At 48.1% G+C, this 22,267-nt stretch overlaps 2 protein-coding genes across 8 annotated transcripts in view; one reads left to right on the top strand and one right to left on the bottom strand.

Moving 5' to 3' along the window:
* Positions 1-2,832, bottom strand: part of L3MBTL3 (L3MBTL histone methyl-lysine binding protein 3) — a 48,024-nt gene extending 45,192 nt beyond the window's left edge. For 2 of the 4 annotated variants that reach the window (XM_076069982.1, XM_076069983.1), the window contains exon 1: positions 1,741-1,866. The gene's annotated coding sequence lies outside the window, so the exon portion shown is untranslated. Of the gene's footprint in view, positions 1-1,740; positions 1,867-2,692 lie in introns of those variants that run through there. The other 2 variants (XM_076069985.1, XM_076069980.1) reach the window with 2 other exon arrangements.
* A 3,451-nt stretch (positions 2,833-6,283) lies between these two features.
* Positions 6,284-18,767, top strand: TMEM244 (transmembrane protein 244). 4 transcript variants are annotated; one of them, XM_032961912.2, is made up of 6 exons: positions 6,284-6,460; positions 7,136-7,221; positions 8,017-8,087; positions 8,682-8,807; positions 13,261-13,305; positions 15,284-18,767. In XM_032961912.2, the coding sequence occupies exons 1-6, from the start codon at positions 6,422-6,424 to the stop codon at positions 15,379-15,381; spliced, it is 465 nt and encodes a 154-aa protein (XP_032817803.1). In that variant the 5' UTR covers positions 6,284-6,421; the 3' UTR covers positions 15,382-18,767. The 4 variants fall into 4 exon arrangements, with proteins under 4 accessions (XP_032817803.1, XP_075926104.1, XP_032817802.1 ...); XM_076069989.1 differs by lacking the exons at positions 13,261-13,305; positions 15,284-18,767 and adding an exon at positions 13,051-13,246; XM_032961911.2 differs by lacking the exons at positions 13,261-13,305; positions 15,284-18,767 and adding an exon at positions 9,113-13,044.
* Positions 18,768-22,267: the final 3,500 nt, after the last annotated feature.

Genomic DNA, 22,267 nt, shown 5'->3' on the forward strand with positions numbered 1-22,267 from the left:
AGCACACACGCACACAGACCCAGTGCACACACGCACAGACCCAGCACACACGCACACAGACCCAGCACACACACCCACCCAGCACACACACCCAGTACACACGCACAGACCCAGTACACACACCCAGCACACACGCACAGATCCAGTACACACACACACCCAGCACACACGCACAGACCCAGTGCACACACACACCCAGCACACACACACAGACCCAGTGCACACACCCATCACGCACGCACAGACCCAGTGCACACACACACCCATCACGCACGCACAGACCCAGTGCACACACACACACCCAGCACACTGCTGGTGTTGGGGCGGCACGGAGACGCGCGCCGCCAGCGTGGGGAGCCCCTTCAAGACAAAATGGCGGAGCTCGCTGCTGCTGCTGCGTGGAATCGAGGAGGGATTCCTGAGCGCGTTTTGCTCTTCACCTCCCTCAACTCGCTTCCACCTCCTCGCGTCTCTCTCACCTTACCTACCATCTCCTCCTCCCCCGGTTCTCCAGTTCTCTCTGACACATTTTGTTTAGCCGGTATGTTTGAGGGTTTTTTTGTCTTTGCCCTTTCCCTCTGGCTTCTTATTTTAGTTTTTGTTGCTGCAGCTACAGCTGATGATGATGCTGGCTGGACGTGCACACGCAATGCCACCAACATCAACCAACCTGCTGTTACTGCTGCTAATCCTGGTTCTCAAGAGATATATTTATAATTGTCACTATAAATCCTCAAAACTCGAATCAATCGCAATCTCCATTTCACAACTCCACCTTGGTCCAACATTAACAACACATTATTGATATTTTTGGTTCTTTCGGTAAAGTTACGTGACTTTACCGAAAGAACCAAGAATATGAATCCCTGCACTCACGAAAGCTTTAAATCAAAGTTAACACATTATTGGTTAAAATGTGGGGGGACTTCCATGACTGAGGCAAAACCCGCCAATGCCAAGTCAAAACATTCACCTAAATGGAAAAAAAAACATAAAATTGGACAAAACTAAATGAGACAAAACATGCCAACTTTAACCGGAGCATTTGGAAGACATCCAGGGCAGCTGAGATTTGGGAAGAGCAACAGCGAGAGGGGCGACTCCAAGTGACAGAAAATCGCTGTCGCAATTTCCCGGTGGTGGAAACCGAGAGAGAAAAACTCTTCAAAGCGCGACTCGCCAATGTGGCTTTGAATTCTTTTTTTAAAATATTTCCTTAATTATTTAAACCGCTAATTTTACGTCAATTGCAACAGCAATATATTGATTTCGTGTTTGTGTGTATCAAAATACACCTCCTCCCCCTTTAATAAAAGGAAAAACAAAAGTATGTGCGTGTGAAATGAAGCAAACAGGGCCTGACCACCGCCTCCAACTTAGGCGACGCGAGTGGGAATAGCGGAGAGACGCGCGGACACAGAAACTGCACACACGCCGCAAAGACAAAGATCCCCCGCCTCCCGTATAGCCCTGCAGGCTGTTGAAGGCAAGTTATGTTAGCGAGCACCTATTAAGGCCGGCACACAAGACACACGCACTCCGCATGCATGTGCAAGCTCAGCTATTCCCTTTACTTGATTTGTCGTTTGTGCTGATGGCTATTGTTGCTGCTGCTGTGTGTGTGAGTGAGTGTCGCCGTGGCGGCTGCGCGCCGCGCTGCTGCTCGGGGTCATCTCGCGGGTTCCCCGCCACCCGAGTGTCCACCACCACCACCACCTCCTCTCCTCCCTGCGCTCTTACCCGGCCGGGTTCCTCCTCCTCTTCCCGGCAGCAGCGGCATGGGCCTCGGGAGGCCTCTGCGCATGCGCGAGCAGACCCCCGCGTCCCCGGCACTCATCCCCCACAGCCCCCCTTACCTCTTCATCGCCCCCCTTTACTTATCTCTGGTCATCCCCTCCCCGTGTTCGCCCCCTCCCCCCGCGCCCATCATTCCTCTTTACTCAACGTCATCACCCTCGTTCTCCTCATCCCCTATCGTCGCTCCCCCAGACCCCTCTCATCATACTCCCCTTCCTCGTTTTGCTCTCATCACGTTTCTGTTCCCAATGCGCGTTATCTCTCAATCGCTTCTCACCTCTTCACCCCTAAACTAAGACACCCCCACTCCCCTATGCGCACCCCCTTTTAACGAGCGAATACCGAAGCGTTGTTCAGTCACCTCTTTAGAGACATCAGGAAACTCGCAATCGAAACCCAATCTTCACATGCAGTGCATCAGGCACGACATGTTCCACCGCCACCACTCTGACATCGCACACTCTCTCATTCACTGTCCATAGTTTTATAACAATTATCGCACTGCAAGCCCACAACGCAATTCGCATCGGTTTGCTAAGAACAGTTCAATCCCTGCGACGGGCATCCGGTATTGTCGCCGCAAGGTTATTGCTGCTATCGCTATATAACTGCACAGATATACCATTAATAACGAGACCAGCGCTCCGCCGTCGTTCGCAAATTTAGCACCAGAGCGCGACGTCTGGCCCGAGCTCTGGCGGACGTTAAAGACCCGGCGAGGTTGAGCGCTCGCTCAATCCGGGCACGATCCGTGCGTCGTGTGGGTGGCCCAAATCGCAACAACAAAAAAACAAATCGGGGAAATGAGGCGAGCCGCCAGAAGACGGGAGCTGTGGAAATGAGGCGCGCGATCTCTCTGCGCGGCACGCCTTAATACTGCCAACCGGGAACTGACCTGCAAAAAAGCTGTCGCTTCTCCGTGCCGGATCGTGAATATTCCCTAAAGTTGTTTACAAATCTAACGCGAAACACAAACTGTATTACCCTGAAATAATTTAACAAAGTGTAGAGGATGTGACGTCACGCGCGCAATGTTATGCAATGCGAGCCGGAGCGAGCGAGGATGCGCGGCCGGTGTGCCGCGCATTGCTGCACGCAAAGTGTGTGGGGAGCGCCGTTGTACCGCACATCTATGCTCCCGTTCTTGGCCAGCGCACATAGCGGCCTGGGGAAGGCCCTCATCCAGCAGTGGATCGACAAAATGGGCTGTGCGTGCAAAAGGTGATTAGCAAATAACAATGATGTCATTGATTTGTCCCGGGAAAGACTCAGTCCCAAGACTCCTGTTTAGGAGGATCCTGCAGTCGGATGATGTGTGTGGGAGGCCGGAATAGGCAAAGAAAGCCCACCACCTACGAGGGGCTAACAATAACTACGGCGGCGACACACACGGCTTCACTAAATACACTTGCAATTGTATTGTATAACCACGCAATACAAGCAGATTTGGGAGTTTCACGGATCTGTGTGTGGTCCACCAACCATTGTCCCTAACGCTCAGGGCCACACGCGTATGCCACGGCGCCTGGCTCAAGAGTTATAATAATGTCCTCTAAGGGCCATACTTTCTCTTTGGTTCTTTCGGTAAAGTCACGTAGAAAGAAAATAAATTAAATAATAGAATACGACGTTTCGATTGCAACACAAGTAACTGTCATCAGGTAGAACTACATTTGAGAGAGACAAAACACAGACACGGAGACACAGACACACAAGCAGAGAGAGATAACTCAAACTGCCTATTTCTCTCTAAAATTTACCTCTCATAGGTCCATTCGCTCTTTCTCTCCCTCGGTCGCTTCGGGGTGGATTTCCACACAACTCTCTAAAATGTACCAGTCTTGTTGGGTCTTTCATTGACATGCTAATTTCTGATTTAAAGCTTTCGTGACTGCAGGGATTCATATTGGTTCTTTTGGTAAAGTTACATAGAAGGGAAACATTAAAATAATAAAAAGATAAAACAATAAAACCATATATTTTATTATTTTATTGTTTCCCTTCTACGTGACTTTACCGACAGAACCAAGAATATGCTAATTTATCTGCTCCAGCAGCTGCTCCAGCAGACCCACCTCTCTGTCTCTCTGCTCCCCCTCTCTCTATTTAAGGCCTCGACACAGAGGCATTGGGTATCTGTGTGTCTATGTTGTGTGTCTCTCTGTACTTGTGTGTCTGTCTGTGTGTCTCCGTGTCTGTTTTGTCTCTCTCTCAAATTTAGTTCCACCTGATGACGGTTGCTTGTGTTGAAATCTAAACGTCGTATTCTATTATTTAACTTATTTTCTTTCTACATGACTTTACCGAAAGAACGAAAGAGTAATTCCTGCAGTCACGAAAGCTTCAAATCAAGTTTGGGCCATACTTTCCTTTTAAGTGTTGACTGCCAACACATTATCACATCACGTTGTATGTACAGTGCCACGCCGCCGGAAGGGATGATGGACGATGGTCGGAGTGGCAGCCGAGGAATGGAACGCTTTCGAGAACAGGTCCACCGAGGAGTTGGAGCCATGAAATCAGTTCGTGTGCATGTGTGGAGTGTGAACTACATCGCAGCGTCCTGATGGCGCCGGCTTAGGGAGGCCTTACATCAGATCATGACCGGTGTTGATTTTATGTGGGTCAGCAGCCGGAACGTCTTGCTTGATGGCAACAAATTCTTTAGAATTCATATTCTTGGTTCTTTCGGTAAAGCCACGTTACTTTACCGAAAGAAACAATAATGTGAAACCAAGAATATGAATTGCAAGAATTCATATTCTTGGTTTCATATTCTTGGTTCTTTCGGTAAAGTCACTTTACCGAAAGAACAAAGAATATGAATTCCTGCAGTCACGAAAGAATTCGCCGCGAGGACTAAAGAAGCTCCGGCGCATTGAACCGAAACCCGGAGCGAAGAACCGGTTTTAACTGCTATTTTTCCAGAGCGAAAACCAAAAACTGAAACGAACCTTTTTTCTGCTCCAGACTGCAATCCGCCTAAAAAGATGCGGTTATCGGTTCAATGTGAAAATATTGTACATTGGCGTTTGTATGGTGAAACGTTAAAACAAACACACACAATACAGGACTAGATGGCGTGGGGGGAGGATCCGAGGGTGGGGGTTTCCTGGATGAGAAATGTACTGCCCCGACTATGACGGTGACAATTGCCGATATCAACCGCGATAGCCGTGGGAATCAACGTTCCACGCACTCAAATATTGAGTTAATGTCCCACGCACTCGAATCTTGATTCAATGTCCCACGCACTCGAATTTTGAGTCAATGTCCCACGCACTCAAACCTTGAATCAACGTTTCACGCACTCGAATCTTGAGTCAATGTCCCACGCACTCGAATCTTGAGTCAATGTTTCACGCACTCGAACCTTGAGTCAATATCCTACGCACTCGAACCTTGAGTCAATGTCCCACGCACTCGAACCTTGAGTCAATGTCCCATGCACTAGAACCTTGAGTCAATGTCCCATGACTAGAACCTTGAGTCAATGTCCCACGCACTCAAACCTTGAATCAACGTTTCACGCACTCGAATCTTGAGTCAATGTCCCATGCACTCCAATCTTGAGTAATGTCTCATGCACTCGAACCTTGAGTCATTGTCTCACGCAATCGAACCTTGAGTCAATGTCCCATGCACTCGAACCTTCAGCTTGCAGACATTGCCTTGAATTGGATCGATTAGCCTCTGGCGAGCAGCATTCAATTCATTTATGAGTTCGATAGCTGACCATGACATACGACACCCGTGGCAAAGGGTGTTTGAAGCCGACCTGGGCCTAGTCCACTCATCCTTAAATATAAACCTAGTATGGTGTGTAAACATCACCACTTTGGTGAAAAAGTCAAATCAGGGTTATTCAACATAACACCCACTCCTTGTGTGACATGTCGTCCTTAATAGGTGTTCGCTATAAACACTTGCTTTTTATTTCGTTTGTTGAACTTCCCCCACACTTCGAATTAGCACGGTTAGCTACGTACGGTGCGAAAGAAGTTCAACATACATACAGCAGTCTATATAGCTACACGGGAATGTATATTTTGTGTGTAGACGTAGCGCTGTCTTGTTCATTCACGCATTGACACACGCTTCCAAATACAAATCATTTCTATTCCTGGCGATGACATAGACCGATCAGTTGGCAAGCAGTATCTGGGACTCTCCTAGGTCAACTGAACCTTGAATAAGAGTCAGGTGAATTTACGATAGAAATCAGCACTTGGGAGACAAAGGCGGCTAGGCGTGGTTCGACCTCCTATGTACCCCCCCCCCCCTTCCACTCACAACCCTTGAGCGCCCTCAATGCGTTGCTGCTAACGAGGTCATTACATCATAGTCGCGTGTAAACGTGAGCGAAGAAACTCCTGGAACGCAAATTTCCCCACATCACAACACTAAACATTCGCATACATCAAACACTACTGCGCAAAACACATGCATTTAATCGTGCCTGCTACGACACTGCCATCGAGTGAGTCTACAGATTAATCATTATAAATCAGCGTGCTGAGGTGACCTACCGTTACAATCGGATATACGCTCGTCCATACAGTCTAGGTAGACTGTATATAGGTCAACCTAAGAGGTGTTAGAGGATTGTGCGGAGGCAAGAGCCATGGCAGCTGTGAGATTCAGCGCTACTCCCAGCATCACGGTACTGTTGTTGCTGCTGCTGCTACCGCTGCTGATGGATGAGTTGTACCAGCGGTCGTACAGACAGCAGGCTACCGCAGTGATGGTTGCTGTGTTGTGAATGTGTCACGAGTACCGAGTCAAGTCGGTCTTGCATTAGATGCGTTGTCGTGTCATCGCAATTATCGATATCGTCACGGCTGCGTTATATTCCTCGCTCGTGTATTCATTGTATAATCGGACGGAGAGGTGGCAGAGCGGTTAGCGCACTACGCTATGAAACAGGCGATCAGAGTTGGACTATTTTCCACGGCTGGCATCAGTGGCGATTGATATCTGAAAGGGTTTTGGGTCTCGCTCCCCCGTCCCTCTTCACGAAGCTGCTACAATGACCATCGCGGTGAAGTAGGGTCAATCAACCCCCACGACCATCACGGCCGTGGGAAGGCCTTCGTCCAGCAGGGGGTTGATAGAGAGCTGTGAACTTTACAACCATCATCTACAATAAGCATGGCTTCATTTCAGCCGGTTCGCATCCGGCACACCACATCCAGTAGACGATGCGCTATGGCTGTGGCTACTTTTCCAGTCTCCCAGCGCCCCTGGAAATATTGAATGAGAAATGAAACCCTGCACACAATCCGTCTGCCATTCTGATCATCACCCATCCGTTGTGCTGCTTGTGGCTATGTTGCAGACCATTTTGCTCAAACTTGTCACGTGTCTCTTAATCTTCTACTCGGCCTTCTACACCGTGTCCAGCCTGTGCCTCGGAGTTTTCAGGTAAATCCACTCATCCACACACGCGTACAAAGACACCCCGTATAGTCTTAATAGACTGTTGGTGCAAGTGCTGTTAGCGAGCACATATGAAGGCTGGAACGACACACGAGGGGGTGGGTGGCCAGCACCACGCCTGGCCGCATTTGTTTCCCGAGTGGCGATGTGTACACATCGCACCAGATACTAATTTCAGGCTGAGTCGACCTAGGGGAGGCGCAGGACCGATTCACCAGTGTTCTCTGTGAGCTCGGGTCGTCGATTTCGTAGCGCAGCGTGCTAACAGTTGGGCTGCCGCTCCCCACACGTGCGCACACACACGTTCTACCATTATTACGAATAAATAATGTCACTAAAGGTTGTGATATAACTGTTGTTTTTCATCTTTGATCACACGTTTACTAAGTTGCTTGAAAACACACATGCTGATTCCGAATGTACTCTCACCTGGTTATGAAAATGTCATGAATGAATGAGCTCATAGAAGAGACGGTAAGTGTCAGTGGGCCGTGACCTCGTTATAAATAAAGGACATGAATGAACGAATTAATGAGTAAAAGAGACAGTTAATGTCAATGGGCTGTCATCTGATAATGGATATAGTTCATGAATTAGTTAATATGTCTTGCACGATACGACCATCGATGTTTGATGTACACTGGTTTTTATCGGGTATGATATTCACTTTATAAATGCATACTGTGTAATGTTCCGTTCGGAGTGAATTTCCAGGTGAAATAGTTTAATAAACAAATGTGGTGTCCACTTTTCTCGTATCCATGATCGTCCACCCTGCAGGATGGAGAAGTTTGATGGTCTCATGCCCTTCGATTTCAACGAGCCTCCTTCGCTAAAGCCCTCCTACATAGGTGAGACTCCCAGTTCAGACGCTTGAGATGTCACACTGATGAGGAGTGTTTGTGTGTACGGTTAATGGCCCTAGTGTTTTATGTATCTAGGAAAACAGCACCGACTCTCAATACTTTTTTCAGATCGCTCCTTCATTAGGATGTTTGGTCAATGCCATTAATGAATGTTGGCTTCATGTGGGAGGAACCTGGAGGACCCAGACAAAACGCATTCATATCAGGTGGTGACGACACCCCAAGCTCCAAACAGATAGATTCAACAATGCATTGCTGTATGAGCATTTCTAGGACACCTTGCAATCCAAGCCTACAACACCTGGTATCCCCAGGTAACCTCTCATCCAAGTACTTACCAGGCTCAACCCTGACTCGTGTTCGAAATCCGACGGAAATGATTGCATTTAACACAATGAGGTGTTAACGCGATGTTGGCCAGCAACGAATAAGGTTGACTCAAAAGCCGATAGGGTAACGTGGCCAGGACTGCCTTCTGCCATGTTTGTCTACCCGGCTCTGCTGTTCACCTGCACGAATGTGAGGCTGAGTTCCCCTAGGAGAGTCCTTTACCATTTTGTGAATGTGTGCTTGCGTCAGCCATCCTCATCTCCACGGAGGTGACCTTTCTGCTGAGTGGACTCCTCTTTGCCATCGTCGTGCGGGGCTGGCTCTGGGACTACGCCGTCTCCGTGACTGTCGTCCACATCATTACCACCTGCATCGGTGAGTGTAGCGCTAGGAGCACCACCACCATCATCCACCTCATCACCAACATCCACATCGCCACCATCATCATCACCATCACCACAAGTCACTATCTCATACATATAATCACAACCATTATCTACATCTTCACCACCATAATCACCATTATACACATCATCACCACTATCATTCACGTCATATACATCATCAACACCATCCACATCATCACCATCATCCACATCATCACCACCACCAACAAACATCCACATGATCTACATCACCACCAACATCGGCATCACCACCACCTTTGTGGGTGAGGTTAGCGCTGCGAGCACCACAGAGGAGAAGCGACCGGGATCTGGAGAAGCTACGCAGTGCAGTGAGGAGACTGGGCGAGAAGTTTTCGTGCAGAAGGAGACAACCAAATGCATCCCGAAGTCGAACACTTTGCCAAATCCTCACGCCGTGTGGGTAATGGGGGTTATTAGACCATACCTTCACCACGCTGGTATTTGCGGGTTAGTGCTGCGGGCAGCACGGACGTGGGAGTCCGGTCGAGAAACTTTCAGCAATGGTTTGCGCTGCACTGCCCTCTGCTGCCCACCGCACAGCCCTGCTGGTTTATACGCCGTGGGTGTACAGTAGCCAAATGCTTCGGTACTTATTTCCTTAAGATCCCAAGTTAAATGCAAGGTTATTAGTTGAACCGGGAGAGTAGGATGAGTCTCGCTAACAAGAGTGACCTGGGTCACCAAAACGACAATAGCGATATCCAGCAGTGGAGAGAACAGGAATCCGAGAAGACACGACCGCGTTACAGGGGAAACGGAAATACATGTACTGGTCAAGCGTGAACCAACTCTTACACAGAAACAGCATTGTCCTGCAACCCAAGTCGGCACAGAAAAAATACCTTTAAACAGTTCAAAGTCGTTAAGTAAAAAACGTTCAACAAGTTTAGGAAAAGAGGATTTATATCCCCTGTTTGTTTAGGGCAGGGGTCGGGAACCTTTTTGGCTGAGAGAGCCATGAAAGCCACATTTTAAAATCAATTTCCGTGAGAGCCATATCATATTTCTTTAACACTGAATACAACTAAATGCGTGTATTTTTAACTAAGACCACCAATTTTTGAATATAATAAGTCTCTGAATGTATCCTTTTTAATAACGTTATACCAACAACCAATAATAAATAAAATACTTCATACCATTAATGCGACTTCTGGTGCTGCATGGTTTTGCTGATGGCTTTGTAGTCTGGTTGATACGTGGTGAGGTTAAGCTTCATGCAGGCGTTGAGGCTTTCATCCGTTAAACGGGATCGTAGGTTGGTCTTGATGTTTTTTAGATGTGAGAACGACTGCTCACGTGAATACGTAGAACCAAACATGGTCAATACAACAATACTCACACGCTGCAGTGTGTGGTATGTGACAGGAAGCGCGTTCCATGTTTTGACAATCAACTGGTCTGCGGGTTGACGTTTTTTTCATTTCTGTCCACTCGTGTTTGCTCGCCAGCTCTGATTGCTGTCGTTCAAGTCTTTCCAAATTTTCATTCAGTGAATTGAACTTATTCACCCACATGTCTGAGGCCTTCAGGTCAGCAACTTCCAGCTCAAAATCTCTAATGGAGACACCAGGGATGTAACTCAGGTCGGCTTTGTCCACTGCACACTCGTGTGGATGAGTGATGAACTTGAAAAGACGAGTGTGCTCACGAAATTCTCCAAAGCGTGCTATGAATGACTGCTGGAGATCAGATGTGAAATCAGATAGCTGCTGGAGATCAAAATGTTGAACGGGGTCACTTGCTGTGCACGCATCTTTAAATTCTCTCAGTTTTTCAAAGTGCAGTAAACGACCTGTTTCAATATCCACGATGAAGAGTTCCAGCTTGTTTTCAAATGCAAACACTGCTTGTTGAAGGGATAAGACTGTATTTCCAATGCCTTGCATTTTCACATTGAGCTGGTTCAGATGTCCAGTCATGTCTACAAGATAATAAAACTTCAGGTGCCACTCAGTGTTAGCTAGCTCAGGATGCTCGACATCTTTCATTTCAAGAAAAGTCCGGATTTCGCTCAGGCAAGCCGCAAAACGGCTGAGCACCTTCCCTCTTGACAACCAACGCACTTTGCTGTGCAAAAGCAGACCGGAATAATGATTCCCAACTTCATCCAGCAGTGTTTTAAACTGGCGATCATTTAAAGCTCGGGCAACAATAAAGTTGACCACCCGAATGACCAGTGACATCACCTCACCAAGCTGCTCGCCACACATTTGAGCACAAAGCGCCTCCTGATGTAGAATGCAGTGAAGACTTAGGATTGGTCTTTTTTCATGTTGACGAAGAAGCCCTACAAATCCTCTGTTTTCCCCCGCCATACACGGAGCACCATCAGTACATACCGAAATAAGCTTATCCATCGGTAGATTTTTTTCTTTAGCGAACTCAATGAAAGACTTGAATAAATCCTCCCCTCTTGTTGAACCTTTCATTGGCAAAACAGCAAGACTTTCCTCACGCAGTGTGTCACCGGCAGCATACCTTGCAATCACACTGAACTGGGATAAATGACTTACGTCTGTTGACTCATCCAAAGCAAGGGAAAAGTATGGCGCTGCATTTATGTCCTTCACTTGTGTTTCCTCCACTTGATTTGCCAGCATTATGGTACGATCGTGAACAGTTTTTGTTGACAGAGGCATGTCTTTTATTCGTTTGATTATCTTGTCTTTATCTGAAAAGTCGTCAAAAAGTTCGTTGGCCACATCAAGCATGAATGTTTTGGCATACTCGCCATCTGTGAATGGCTTTCCGTTCCTCACAATTGCTAAAGAACCAGCAAAGCTAGCCGAATTCCCGTCACCTTGTCTGGTCCATGCACGGAGTTGCTGCTGACTAGCTTGCACTCTGGACAGTAGCTCTTGGCATGCCTTCTTTCTGCTGTCCCCCGCTGGATATTTCGATGAAAATGTAGCATGGCGTGTGTCGAAGTGCCGCTTTATATTTTACCGTTTCATCGATGAAATTTTACCATTGCATATTAGACACACCGCAGAACCTGCCCTCTCCACAAAGGCGAATTCTTCTGTCCATTCGTGCTGAAATGTGCGGTACTCCTCATCTTTTTTTCTTTTCGCCATCTTCTTCATCAAAAGGGTTTGCTCTGCATAAATTAGCTAGCTGACTATTTGATTAAAAGGACGGAAGTTTACTTCTTGACCTCACAACGACCCGTAGGCTACCGCATTATCCAATAAAAATAGAGTTTTGGTGTCGGACAGCTGGGATTGGCTCCAGCCACCTGCAACCCTGAGCAGGAGCGGTAGAAAAATTGATGGATGGATTAAAATGCATGAGAATGTTTTATATTTTAAACGTTATTTTTAACACTGTCATTTCTGTAATGTTTTACTTTAATGTCAGCGGAATTATTCATTACTTATCATGTTAAGAAATGTCAGCTAAGATTTATTTGCGAGCCAGATGCAGTCATCAAAAGAGACACATCTGGCTCGCGAGCGGTTGCCGACCCCTGGACTTTAGGGCTTTGGCCACATTTGCGACTTATTTTTTCCCCAGTAATGAAGCTGAAACTTTCCAGACAGCTCAGGACGCACAACTTCGTAGATGTGCGTGTATATTCTTTGTATGGAATAATGCAATATCACATAATACTGTACATCACACACAATCAACAGATATTTCATGTATTGTGAGAAATTGTACTGCGTGTCCCATAGCTGTACCCGTGCACACTCGCTTCCCCACGACAAAAAACGACCAAACCTCCCTGAATGCACCGATCTCGTCACATTTCAGAAGCTAAGCAGGTTTGAGCCTGGTTAGTACTGAGGTAGGAATCCTATGTGGTCTAGGCCTTGGCTGCGAGGAGACCATGAGACGGCAGCACGTCAATTAATTCTTAAATCTGCCTGTGCAGAGTGTTGAGTGTTAGTTACCCCCTCGTATGTATATCCGGTTTCCTCCCACACTTAGCCACACACTCGTTCATGGAATTGGCCAAACATTATAATGTAGGACTTTCTCAAAAACGAGGCTTGAGAGTCGGTGAGGCTTTCCTTGATGAAGGGCATCGTTATCGATTATTCTAGATCAAGATCGTGGCCAAAGCCGTTGATGCCGCCCATACTGGACGTCTGTGAAAAAGAGCTTTATAGCTCATCTGATTCCTCCAGTCTAAATAAAGATTCTGATGCCACCGCACCTCCTCGCCGGCGACCCCCGGCCAGAGCCCGCAGCTGCTGGGGGCTGCTGCTGCGCGCATTCGACAGGCAGAGACCTCCACCGACTGCCCGGACAGCCTCCCACCGTCTGCCCTTAAGTCTTCCCCTTGGCCGCCGAACAGTTTGAACGAAGTTTTGATGAGCGGGGCTATTATTGTTCCTAATAAAATATAAATGTATCCCACACCTTCCCTTTCTATGTCTCATTCATTGCAGTCTCACTCAGTTTCCCGCTGGTCTGGCATTGGTGGGCAGCGATCGGTGAGTACAGTGAAATAATTTCCAGCGTCTTGAGACGCGGTGACACGTAAACGCGCCGTGTAACCACAAATGCATTGCAACAATTATTGTTTGTACCCCTGTAACTCATTCATCGTGAATCTGACGGCTGTTAAATTGGCACTTAGGGTGTCGTTATTATCGAGGGAGTAAACATTTGAATGAGTCTGCGTTGGTGATGATGCACAAACACAACCAAGACAGACTCCACACGCTCGTCTATAATGCTGTTGTGTGGCCATACAAGGGGAAACTACCGTGATGTGGTGAAGTTTAGGGCAACGATATCAAATTGTGTAGGAGCCTTCACCAGCAGACGGCGCTAAACCACGTGCTGCTGCTTCTGCCCTTGTGGATATCTGTGACTTGAATGGCAGATGTGCAGCTACTGTGGGTGTCCAGATACCCCATAATTTTAATATATGGATACGAGACCCCCACAACATTTTAATTTCATTCATTCGTGCATTCATGTTATTGTACACCAATACCAACACAGCATCACCAAATAATGTCCACCTTCCCAAGTGTAGTTTGCTCTTTGATTTCGCCTTACTTCATTGTTGTACAGTACTTGTTTTTATCTCATTGCTTGTCATTTTAGTGACCCAGGTCACTGTTGTGAATGAGACTCTCCTGGTCTCTTGAGCACTCACCTAGTTAAACTAAATACACTTGAAGTATCCTGCTGTGGTTTTGGTCACTGACTCTAGTGTGTGGTTGTGGTCACGTGAACACAATGAGAGGACCGAAAGTGCAAAGAGAACAAAAGCAAAAATCGGAGCAGTACTTGGCACTGGTAGGTGTGTGGATAGGTGTGGGGGCGGAGCACGTGAGCCAACCAAATTACAACCAGATAACCCTCAGCCCTAACAGACTAGCTTAAACTATATATATATATTTTTTTTACCAGGTAAGGCCCACTGAGCTACATAGCTCTTTTTCAGAAGCGGTCTGATTACAAATGATAGCTCATCAAAGTGGTTTATCACGTGGGAATTTATAACAGTCAAAGACTCTAAACGCATGTTTCTAAATGTGGAGGGAAAAACTGAAGAACCCGGAGAAAACTCCTCGCGGCCACCGGGAGAACATAAAACTCCAAATAGACAGGCCTCAGGGTCAGGATCGAACCCATGACCTCCTGCATACCAGGCGAGGGAGTTAACATCTCGCCACCGCGGCACCCCATTTAGCCCCGAGCGCCATCCCTATCCCTGGCACTTTTCCTAACACGAGACTCATCTCTCGGGCTCCACTCCCCCGTGCACTGCTGGCACACGTGGCCAGCACGCGGTCGTAGCGCCCTCCATCCACGTCGAGGCTCGAGGGTGTATCTCGACTTACCACAGCATTAGCAGCTGGTTGGGTTCTGGGTCGACATGGGGAGCCGTTTGCAGCCACTGCCAGGTGTCGTGTCACGTCGTTCGGTAGAAACATAGGCTGAGGGCAGCGTGAGGTGGCGTTCCGACGGGCGTATGTCTGACAACGTCCGAACAGCATTGCATCTGGAAAGCCTGCGTTTTGTCCGAGTGGGCCTTCAGTATCCTCCATGTGTCGGGCTCGTACAACAAAACTGAACCACCGCAGGTGTTTGTGCTGTATATGCGCAGTGATGTTGCTAGGCCCAGCCGATTTTGTTTCCAGACACGAGCGAGCGGTGCTTCACCCAGTCCCCTCCTTCACGCTGTGCTCACTCTCCACTGTTGGTGCTCAGAGCACTGCTGTGATCATGACTGCCACTGTGCAGATCCTCACTGGTGAGATGCCGATACTCATGGTGAGATGTCAGTGATGTTTGTGACATGAGATGGCGGTGCAGGTAGGGTGAGATGATGGTGCTGATGGAGAGATGCTGGTGGTGTGAGCTGATGGTGCTGGTGGTGAGTGCCTCCTGCTCTTTGTGAGTTGAGATACCGTCAGGTGCCCGCTCACCCAGGTGCGTCTGGTTGTGCCATAGGCTGTGGCCTGGTGCTCATGGTCACGTCGGGGCAGCTGATGGCGCTGATTGTGTGCCGAGAGCTGCCCGCCATCCCCATCATCGAGGACAGGGTGTAAGGGCAGAGAGAACGGGGACACGGAGAACATGGCGAGATGGGAGCCAAGGAGACTCAGACATAATGCAGACAGAGGGAAATGGGACCAAGGGGACACAGGGCGATGAAGTCACTGGGAGATTGAGATGTGGAGTCGGGGGGAGGGGGGTCACAGGGACGCGGGTACTTAGGGGAGAGGGCTTCTCGGGGATTCCGGGCCACCGCCGCTGGGATAGAGGCCCCAAGGAGATGTGGACATTGGAGGGAAGGACCATCATGAGCAATGGGACGTGCAATCGCATCACTTACAGTGTTTGAACATGCTAATTTGTATTAACGTGATGGATAGCTATACGTGGAGAACTGTTTAACTCATTATTAACGGGAGAGCTGTGGATATGGTGAGGATGTTCACTCAGGGTGTTCAGTGCCGTGCTGAGCGCTACATACGGTGAGGGAAAAAAGTATTTGATCCCCTGCTGATTTTGTACGTTTGCCCACTGACAAAGAAATGATCAGTCTATAATTTTAATGGTAGGTTTTATTTGAACAGTGAGAGACAGAATAACAACAACAAAATCCAGAAAAACGCATGTCAAAAATGTTATCAATTGATTTGCATTTTAATGAGGGAAATAAGTATTTGACCCCTCTGCAAAACATGACTTAGTACTTGGTGGCAAACCCCATGTTGGCAATCACAGAGGTCAGACGTTTCTTGTAGTTGGCCACCAGGTTTGCACACATCACGGGAGGGATTTTGTCCCACTCCTCTTTGCAGATCTTCTCCAAGTCATTAAGGTTTCGAGGCTGACGTTTGGCAACTCGAACCTTCAGCTCCCTCCACAGATTTTCTATGGGATTAAGGTCTGGAGACTGGCTAGGCCACTCCAGGACCTTAATGTGCTTCTTCTTGAGCCACTCCTTTGTTGCCTTGGCCGTGTATTTTGGGTCATTGTCATGCTGGAATACCCATCCACGACCCATTTTCAATGCCCTAGCTGAGGGAAGGAGGTTCTCACCCAAGATTTGACGGTACATGGCCCCATCCATCGTCCCTTTGATGCGGTGAAGTTGTCCTGTCCCCTGAGCAGAAAAACACCCCTAAAGCATAATGTTTCCACCTCCATGTTTGACGGTGGGGATGGTGTTCGTGGGGTCATAGGCAGCATTCCTCCTCCTCCAAACACGGCGAGTTGAGTTGATGCCAAACAGCTCAATTTTGGTCTCATCTGACCACAATACTTTCACCCAGTTGTCCTCTGAATCATTCAGATGTTCATGGGCAAACTTCAGACGGGCATGTATATGTGCTTTCTTGAGCAGAGGGACCTTGCGGGCGCTGCAGGATTTCAGTCCTTCACGGCGTAGTGTGTTACCAATTATTTTCTTGGTGACTATGGTCCCAGCTGCCTTGAGATCATTGACAAGATCCTCCGGTGTAGTTCTGGGCTGATTCCTCACCGTTCTAATGGTCATTGCAACTCCACGTGGTGAGATCTTGTATGGAGCCCCAGGCCGAGGGAGATTGACAGTTCTTTTGTGTTTCTTCCATTTGCGAATAATCGCACCAACTGTTGTCACCTTCTCACCAAGCTGCTTGTCAATGATCTTGTAGCCCATTCCAGCCTTGTGTAGGTCTATAATCTTGTCCCTGACATCCTTGGAGAGCTCTTTGGTCTTGGCCATGGTGGAGAGTTTGGAATCTGATTGATTGCTTCTGTGGACAGGTGTCTTTTATACAGGTAACAAGCTGAGATTAGGAGCACTCCCTTTAAGAGTGTGCTCCTAATCTCAGCTCGTTACCTGTATACAAGACACCTGGGAGCCAGCAATCTTTCTGATTGAGAGGGGGTCAAATACTTATTTCCCTCATTAAAATGCAAATCAATTTATAACATTTTTGGCATGCGTTTTTCTGTATTTTCTTGTTGTTATTCTGTCTCACACTGTTCAAATAAACCTACCATTAAAATTATAGACTGATCATTTCTTTGTCAGTGGGCAAACGTACAAAATCAGCAGGGGATCAAATACTTTTTTCCCTCACTGTAGCGGTCTGATTAACGCATGGTGGTCCTCTCCAATTATATAGCACATGTGTGGATTTAATGCTTGAGATATTTTATTAAATATAACTTTTTCGTGAATAAACCCTTTAAAAACTACTCGGAGGTAATGCCCATTATGAGTGGAATATGTAAAGGGTGACTATAAGGATGTACATGAATGATGGAGCCATTTGAACAGTGTTTACAGAGCCTGATCAACATCAGCCCCATAGTGCGCGGTTGCCCAGCCACTTTTGTATCCCCATGCTGATGTTTACACACTGCATTGTTTATTTAGGGCTGAGTAGACCTAGGGGAGGCCCAGGGCCGGCTCACATCACTTGTCACTCATGTTGTGGACGGTCAGGAATCTAACTCAGTTTGTTGACATCTTGGTGCAGTGTGAGAACGACGATTATGAGCGGTCAAAACATCCTGAGAACATTTGCCCGAAAGGCTTCATATCTCGACTACTGTATCATGAGACAAATTCGCTTTCTTGTGGAACTATCATAGCAAGCACTGCACCACCAGAGCGGAACCGGAAGATGATGTTACAGAACTACTTCTGACATCACTTCAATCGGGCCCTATTCATCGACACTCGGGGCACGCCTCTGCGTGGGCCCGACAAAGAGTGTTCTTTGACCTGTGGTTCGCTGCTTGAAAATCAATCTGAAATATTCAGTCATAACACCTGAAATACGCCGAATTAAGTGCAAAGTCAAATGGAGTATACTGTACTTGTGTGGTCTAGTGACCGAGCTAAGACTATTAAACTCGCGGCTGAAATTCAAATTCGAACCCTGGGTCTCGGTGATGCCACAGATCATTGTGACCTCCGAAGCACCCGGCCACCTTAAAGCTTTCATGACTGCAGGAATTCATATTCTTGGGTCTTTCGGTAAAGTCACGTAGATAGGTTCAAAGAAAATAACAAAAAAACTACGACGTTTCGATCGCAACGCAAGCAATCGTCATCAGGACGATTGTTTGCGTTGTAGTTTTTTGTTATCTTCTTTGAACCTATCTTCGTGACTTTACCGAAAGACCCAAGAATATGACGTTATGATGTATGCACGTCAATGGACAGGCTGTTCTCAGAACTCTGACTGCTGCCCTTGTGAATCTCATCACTTGTGGGTGATTGGAAAATGAAACGAGCGGCGTGAAGAGCAGACACGCAAGAGGGCTTGAGACCACCGCTTCAGCGCTGGGACGCACTCTAACGCAATGCACACAACCGTGCTAATAGCATTGTGTTCTGCAGTGAGTTTCCTTCAAATCGTTATACCCTGTACGTACAAAGGCGCTTTTGTCGATATATTTAAAAATAAAAGTTATTTATACTTTGAAATCCTTGTCCTCCTCTCTGTGCGAGTTTTATTGCGGATCGAGGTTGCGACCGCTGTTTTAGTGTCACGTTGCGGTATTTAGTGCACAAGGGTTACAGAAGCACGCGGTTAGGGGCAGGCGGCACAAACGGTGACCACGACCTTCGGTTTAACCACACAGGCAGTGAAGCGAGCGCAGTTGGCAAGTGTCTTTTAAAGCTAGCAATTCACTCGTGAGAACTGGTGGTGTGGTTAGAACCACAGTAGCTTGGCTGCTTTTGTCACTCCAGTGACACTGAATTGTGGTTGTGTTCATCCAATGGAGGCTCAGGCCAAGTTCAGATACCAATTGTCACTGCTGTAAACGTGATGTCCGGCCAAGTAGCTCAGCGGGAGAGCGAGCGGTTCGTAATCACAAGGTCGCGAATTCAATCCTGGCTGGGGGTTGACTCTGCCCCTCGTCACAACGGCCTCGATGCGTCGCTTTGTGGGGAGCACCGCTTTGTGGGGAGTGCAAGTGGTTGTCTTCAAGGTAGACTCACCCCCACAGTAGGAAAGTGGAATTTCCACCACAGGTTCAGGCCTCTAAAGAGGAGATGATCACTGCCTCAATGTTCATATGAGCATAAAATCACTTTGACTCTGAGAGATGTGCATCACGGTGAGGAATGGAGATCGTGACACGCAAAGATCCGTGTGTCTACATGCACACGGACAGGCGCATGCACACACTTGCACGTACACATTCATTGCCATTCATTCATATATTTAAGAAGCACGTGAGAGCCCATTGAGAACAAGAGTCACCTTTATCAAAGGAGACTTTGGATCATAATACACACATACAAAAACAAAGATAAAGAGCCCCCGTATTGCCTTCGACAGATTCTTGGGGCAACTACTGTGAGCGAGCGCCCATTAAGGCCGGCACAGCACACGAAGGGGTGGGTGGCCATCACCACGCCCATCCCCCTCGCCTCCCCAGTGCTGATGTTTACACATTTTTGGCTGAGTCGTCCAAGGCGAGATCCAGGTGAGGTGCACTTTGAAGTCGTTACGCGAAGTGTGGAAAGCTCGCTATATGTATGTTGAACTTCTTTCGCACCGTACGTAACCAACCATGCCAATCGAAGGTGCGGGGGATGACTGGCTCATGCACCACAATGTGTTGTATACAGTGTCAACTGACACACGAACCTACATCCAGACTGCAGGGGAAAGTGCTGCTTACACAATCGCCTAACATCTCTACACTGCCCGGTGCACATCTAAGCGCAGGTGTGAATGGCTCTTAAAATATGAAAAGCAGCAGCTCTCACTCACGTCGGAGCGCGCCATGCCTATGACGTCGTCGTCCCTCACCTTTGCCCCCACCGCACTGCGCACCTTTGGCCGGAGCCGTGGCAGAGCAGACGGAGACGCGAGGCCGATTTCCTCTCAATACATGCAGGGCCAGATCACAGACAGCAGCCACCGAGACGAGGACCACGGGACCAAGGGGACACAGGGCGATGAAGCCGCTGGGAGATTGGGATACGGAGTCGGGGGATCTCAGGGACGCGGGAACCTAGGGGAAAGGGTCCTTCGGGACTCTGGGCCGCCGCTGGGACAGAGGCTCCAGGAGATGTGAACATTGGAGGGCAGGACCATCACGAGCAATGGGACGTGCACTTGCATCACTTATACTGTTTGAACATGCTCATTTTTCATATTAGCGTGACAGATTGTTATTCGTGGAAAACTGTTTAACTCGTTATTAATGGGAGAGCCTTGGATATAGCGAGGATGTTAACTCAAGGCTGATTGTCGTGCTGAGTGCTACATCATGGTCGGATTATCGGATTCTGAGGGCCCTCCAAATTACACAGCATATATACGGATTTATTTTGGTTGAAACTTAATACTGTGCCACTGTGATTAATCCCAGTGCAGTTTGGTAACTAAAGCCAAAGCATCACTATTACTTCCGGCTATCTGTCGAAGTTAAAATAATTTTGTTTTAACCTTAATTTTAACCTTAATTTAAATTTGCATTTCGTACATCACATTTATATTCCCAACAAAGATGAATAATAATGTAGATTTTGGAAAACGAGTGAAGGGGATGGATTGAATTTGCAACGATGGGCCCCACTTCAAACTAAATCTGGCCCTAAAATTCCGGACGAGCAACCCGCGGCTTCGTTTCGCAGGGCGTGTGGTCACACGAGGCCTGCCGCGTCTACACGGTCCCCGACCAGTCCGTATCCATCACTGCAAGCGTCTTATGCGCACTAATCGGGTGCTAGAGGGGAATAAGCTTGAACCGGCAACCATACCGTGTTTATAACTTTAGCCTCGCCACTGCAATGTGACACGCGAGTCTGTGGTGCGCGCGTGTTAACAGCGTGTGGCCCACTCAATGTTTAAAAATGAGTTTGGCCCTCGGTAAGAAAAAGGTTCCCCACCCCTGATGTAGCACAGCATGGGAAAGCCGTATTGACCCTCCTCTAGGTCGGCTCAGATTAAAATGTGTACCGAATGTATATGTCCAAATCAGCAACAGAAAGCCAAAGACGGTGTGATTCAGTACTGTGGAGGCAGGGTTTGGTGGATCCCGTCGGGATGTTTGCAACTTTATGAAACTCTCAAACCGAGGTGGCCAGGAGATGACAGCACAGCAAGCGGGTTCGTGTGGCCGTCTATGGGGTTTCTCTGGCCCCCCCGGTTTCCTTCCACACAAAGCAAAACACGCTAGTTTTACAAAGGAATTGGCCAAATATCATAACGTGTGGCAGGACTCTCGTTACAAGAGAGTCGTGCGACTCGGTGAGACTTTTCTTGGTAAGTTACTAACACGACGAATATAAAGTTGGTTCAAGAAGCCGCACAACTAGGCACGTGCCACGTGTCTCTGTCTTTGTATTTCCAGCGAGGAAATGAATTAAAGAACAGAAACAAATGACACCCTTCATCCATTAATTAATAAACCCCGACCCGCCCCGTCTCCCTCCCTCCCTCGCTCAGTCTGTTATGAAAACATCGCATTTCCTGGCTCCGGTTCAACTTCACTGGCACACACGGCCATTGCCGTCTATTGACTCGTAGCACAGAGAAACCTCTCATTAATGAGAGCAGATCAGGAATTTCAAACACCTTTGTGGGGCCGCGCATTTGTAAACACCCGCTCGAGAGGACGGCTGTTGTAGGGGGACAACGTCCTTGGTGGCCGCTGCCTTAAGGAGAAGCTCCCTTTGGAGTAGTTCCTGCAGACTACGGCAGCTCCTGAATGGGACCAGCTCCTGAATGGGGGCAGCTCCTGAATGGGGGCAGCGGGCAGCTCCTGATGGGGGCAGCGGGCAGCTCCTGATGGGGGCAGCGGGCAGCTCCTGAATGAGGGCAGCGGGCAGCTCCTCAATGGGGGCAGCGGGCAGCTCCTGAATGGGGGCAGCGGGCAGCTCCTGAATGGGGTCAGCGGGCAGCTCCTGAATGAGGGCAGCGGGCAGCTCCTCAATGGGGGCAGCGGGCAGCTCCTGAATGGGGG

This window comes from Petromyzon marinus, chromosome 27 (genome assembly GCF_048934315.1).
Source record: "Petromyzon marinus isolate PM22_M1 ecotype Great Lakes invasive population chromosome 27, UKy_Petmar_22M1.pri1.0, whole genome shotgun sequence".
Classification (NCBI taxonomy): Eukaryota; Metazoa; Chordata; class Hyperoartia; order Petromyzontiformes; family Petromyzontidae; genus Petromyzon; species Petromyzon marinus.

Excerpts from the sequence above, each read along its gene's own strand:
- TMEM244 (XM_076069988.1), top strand. The coding sequence starts at position 6,422 with ATGGCAGCTGTGAGATTCAGCGCTACTCCCAGCATCACG. Across the intron at positions 7,222-8,016 it reads CTGTGCCTCGGAGTTTTCAG|GATGGAGAAGTTTGATGGTC; the intron begins GTAAATCCACTC and ends TCCACCCTGCAG. Across the intron at positions 8,088-8,681 it reads GCTAAAGCCCTCCTACATAG|CCATCCTCATCTCCACGGAG; the intron begins GTGAGACTCCCA and ends TGCTTGCGTCAG.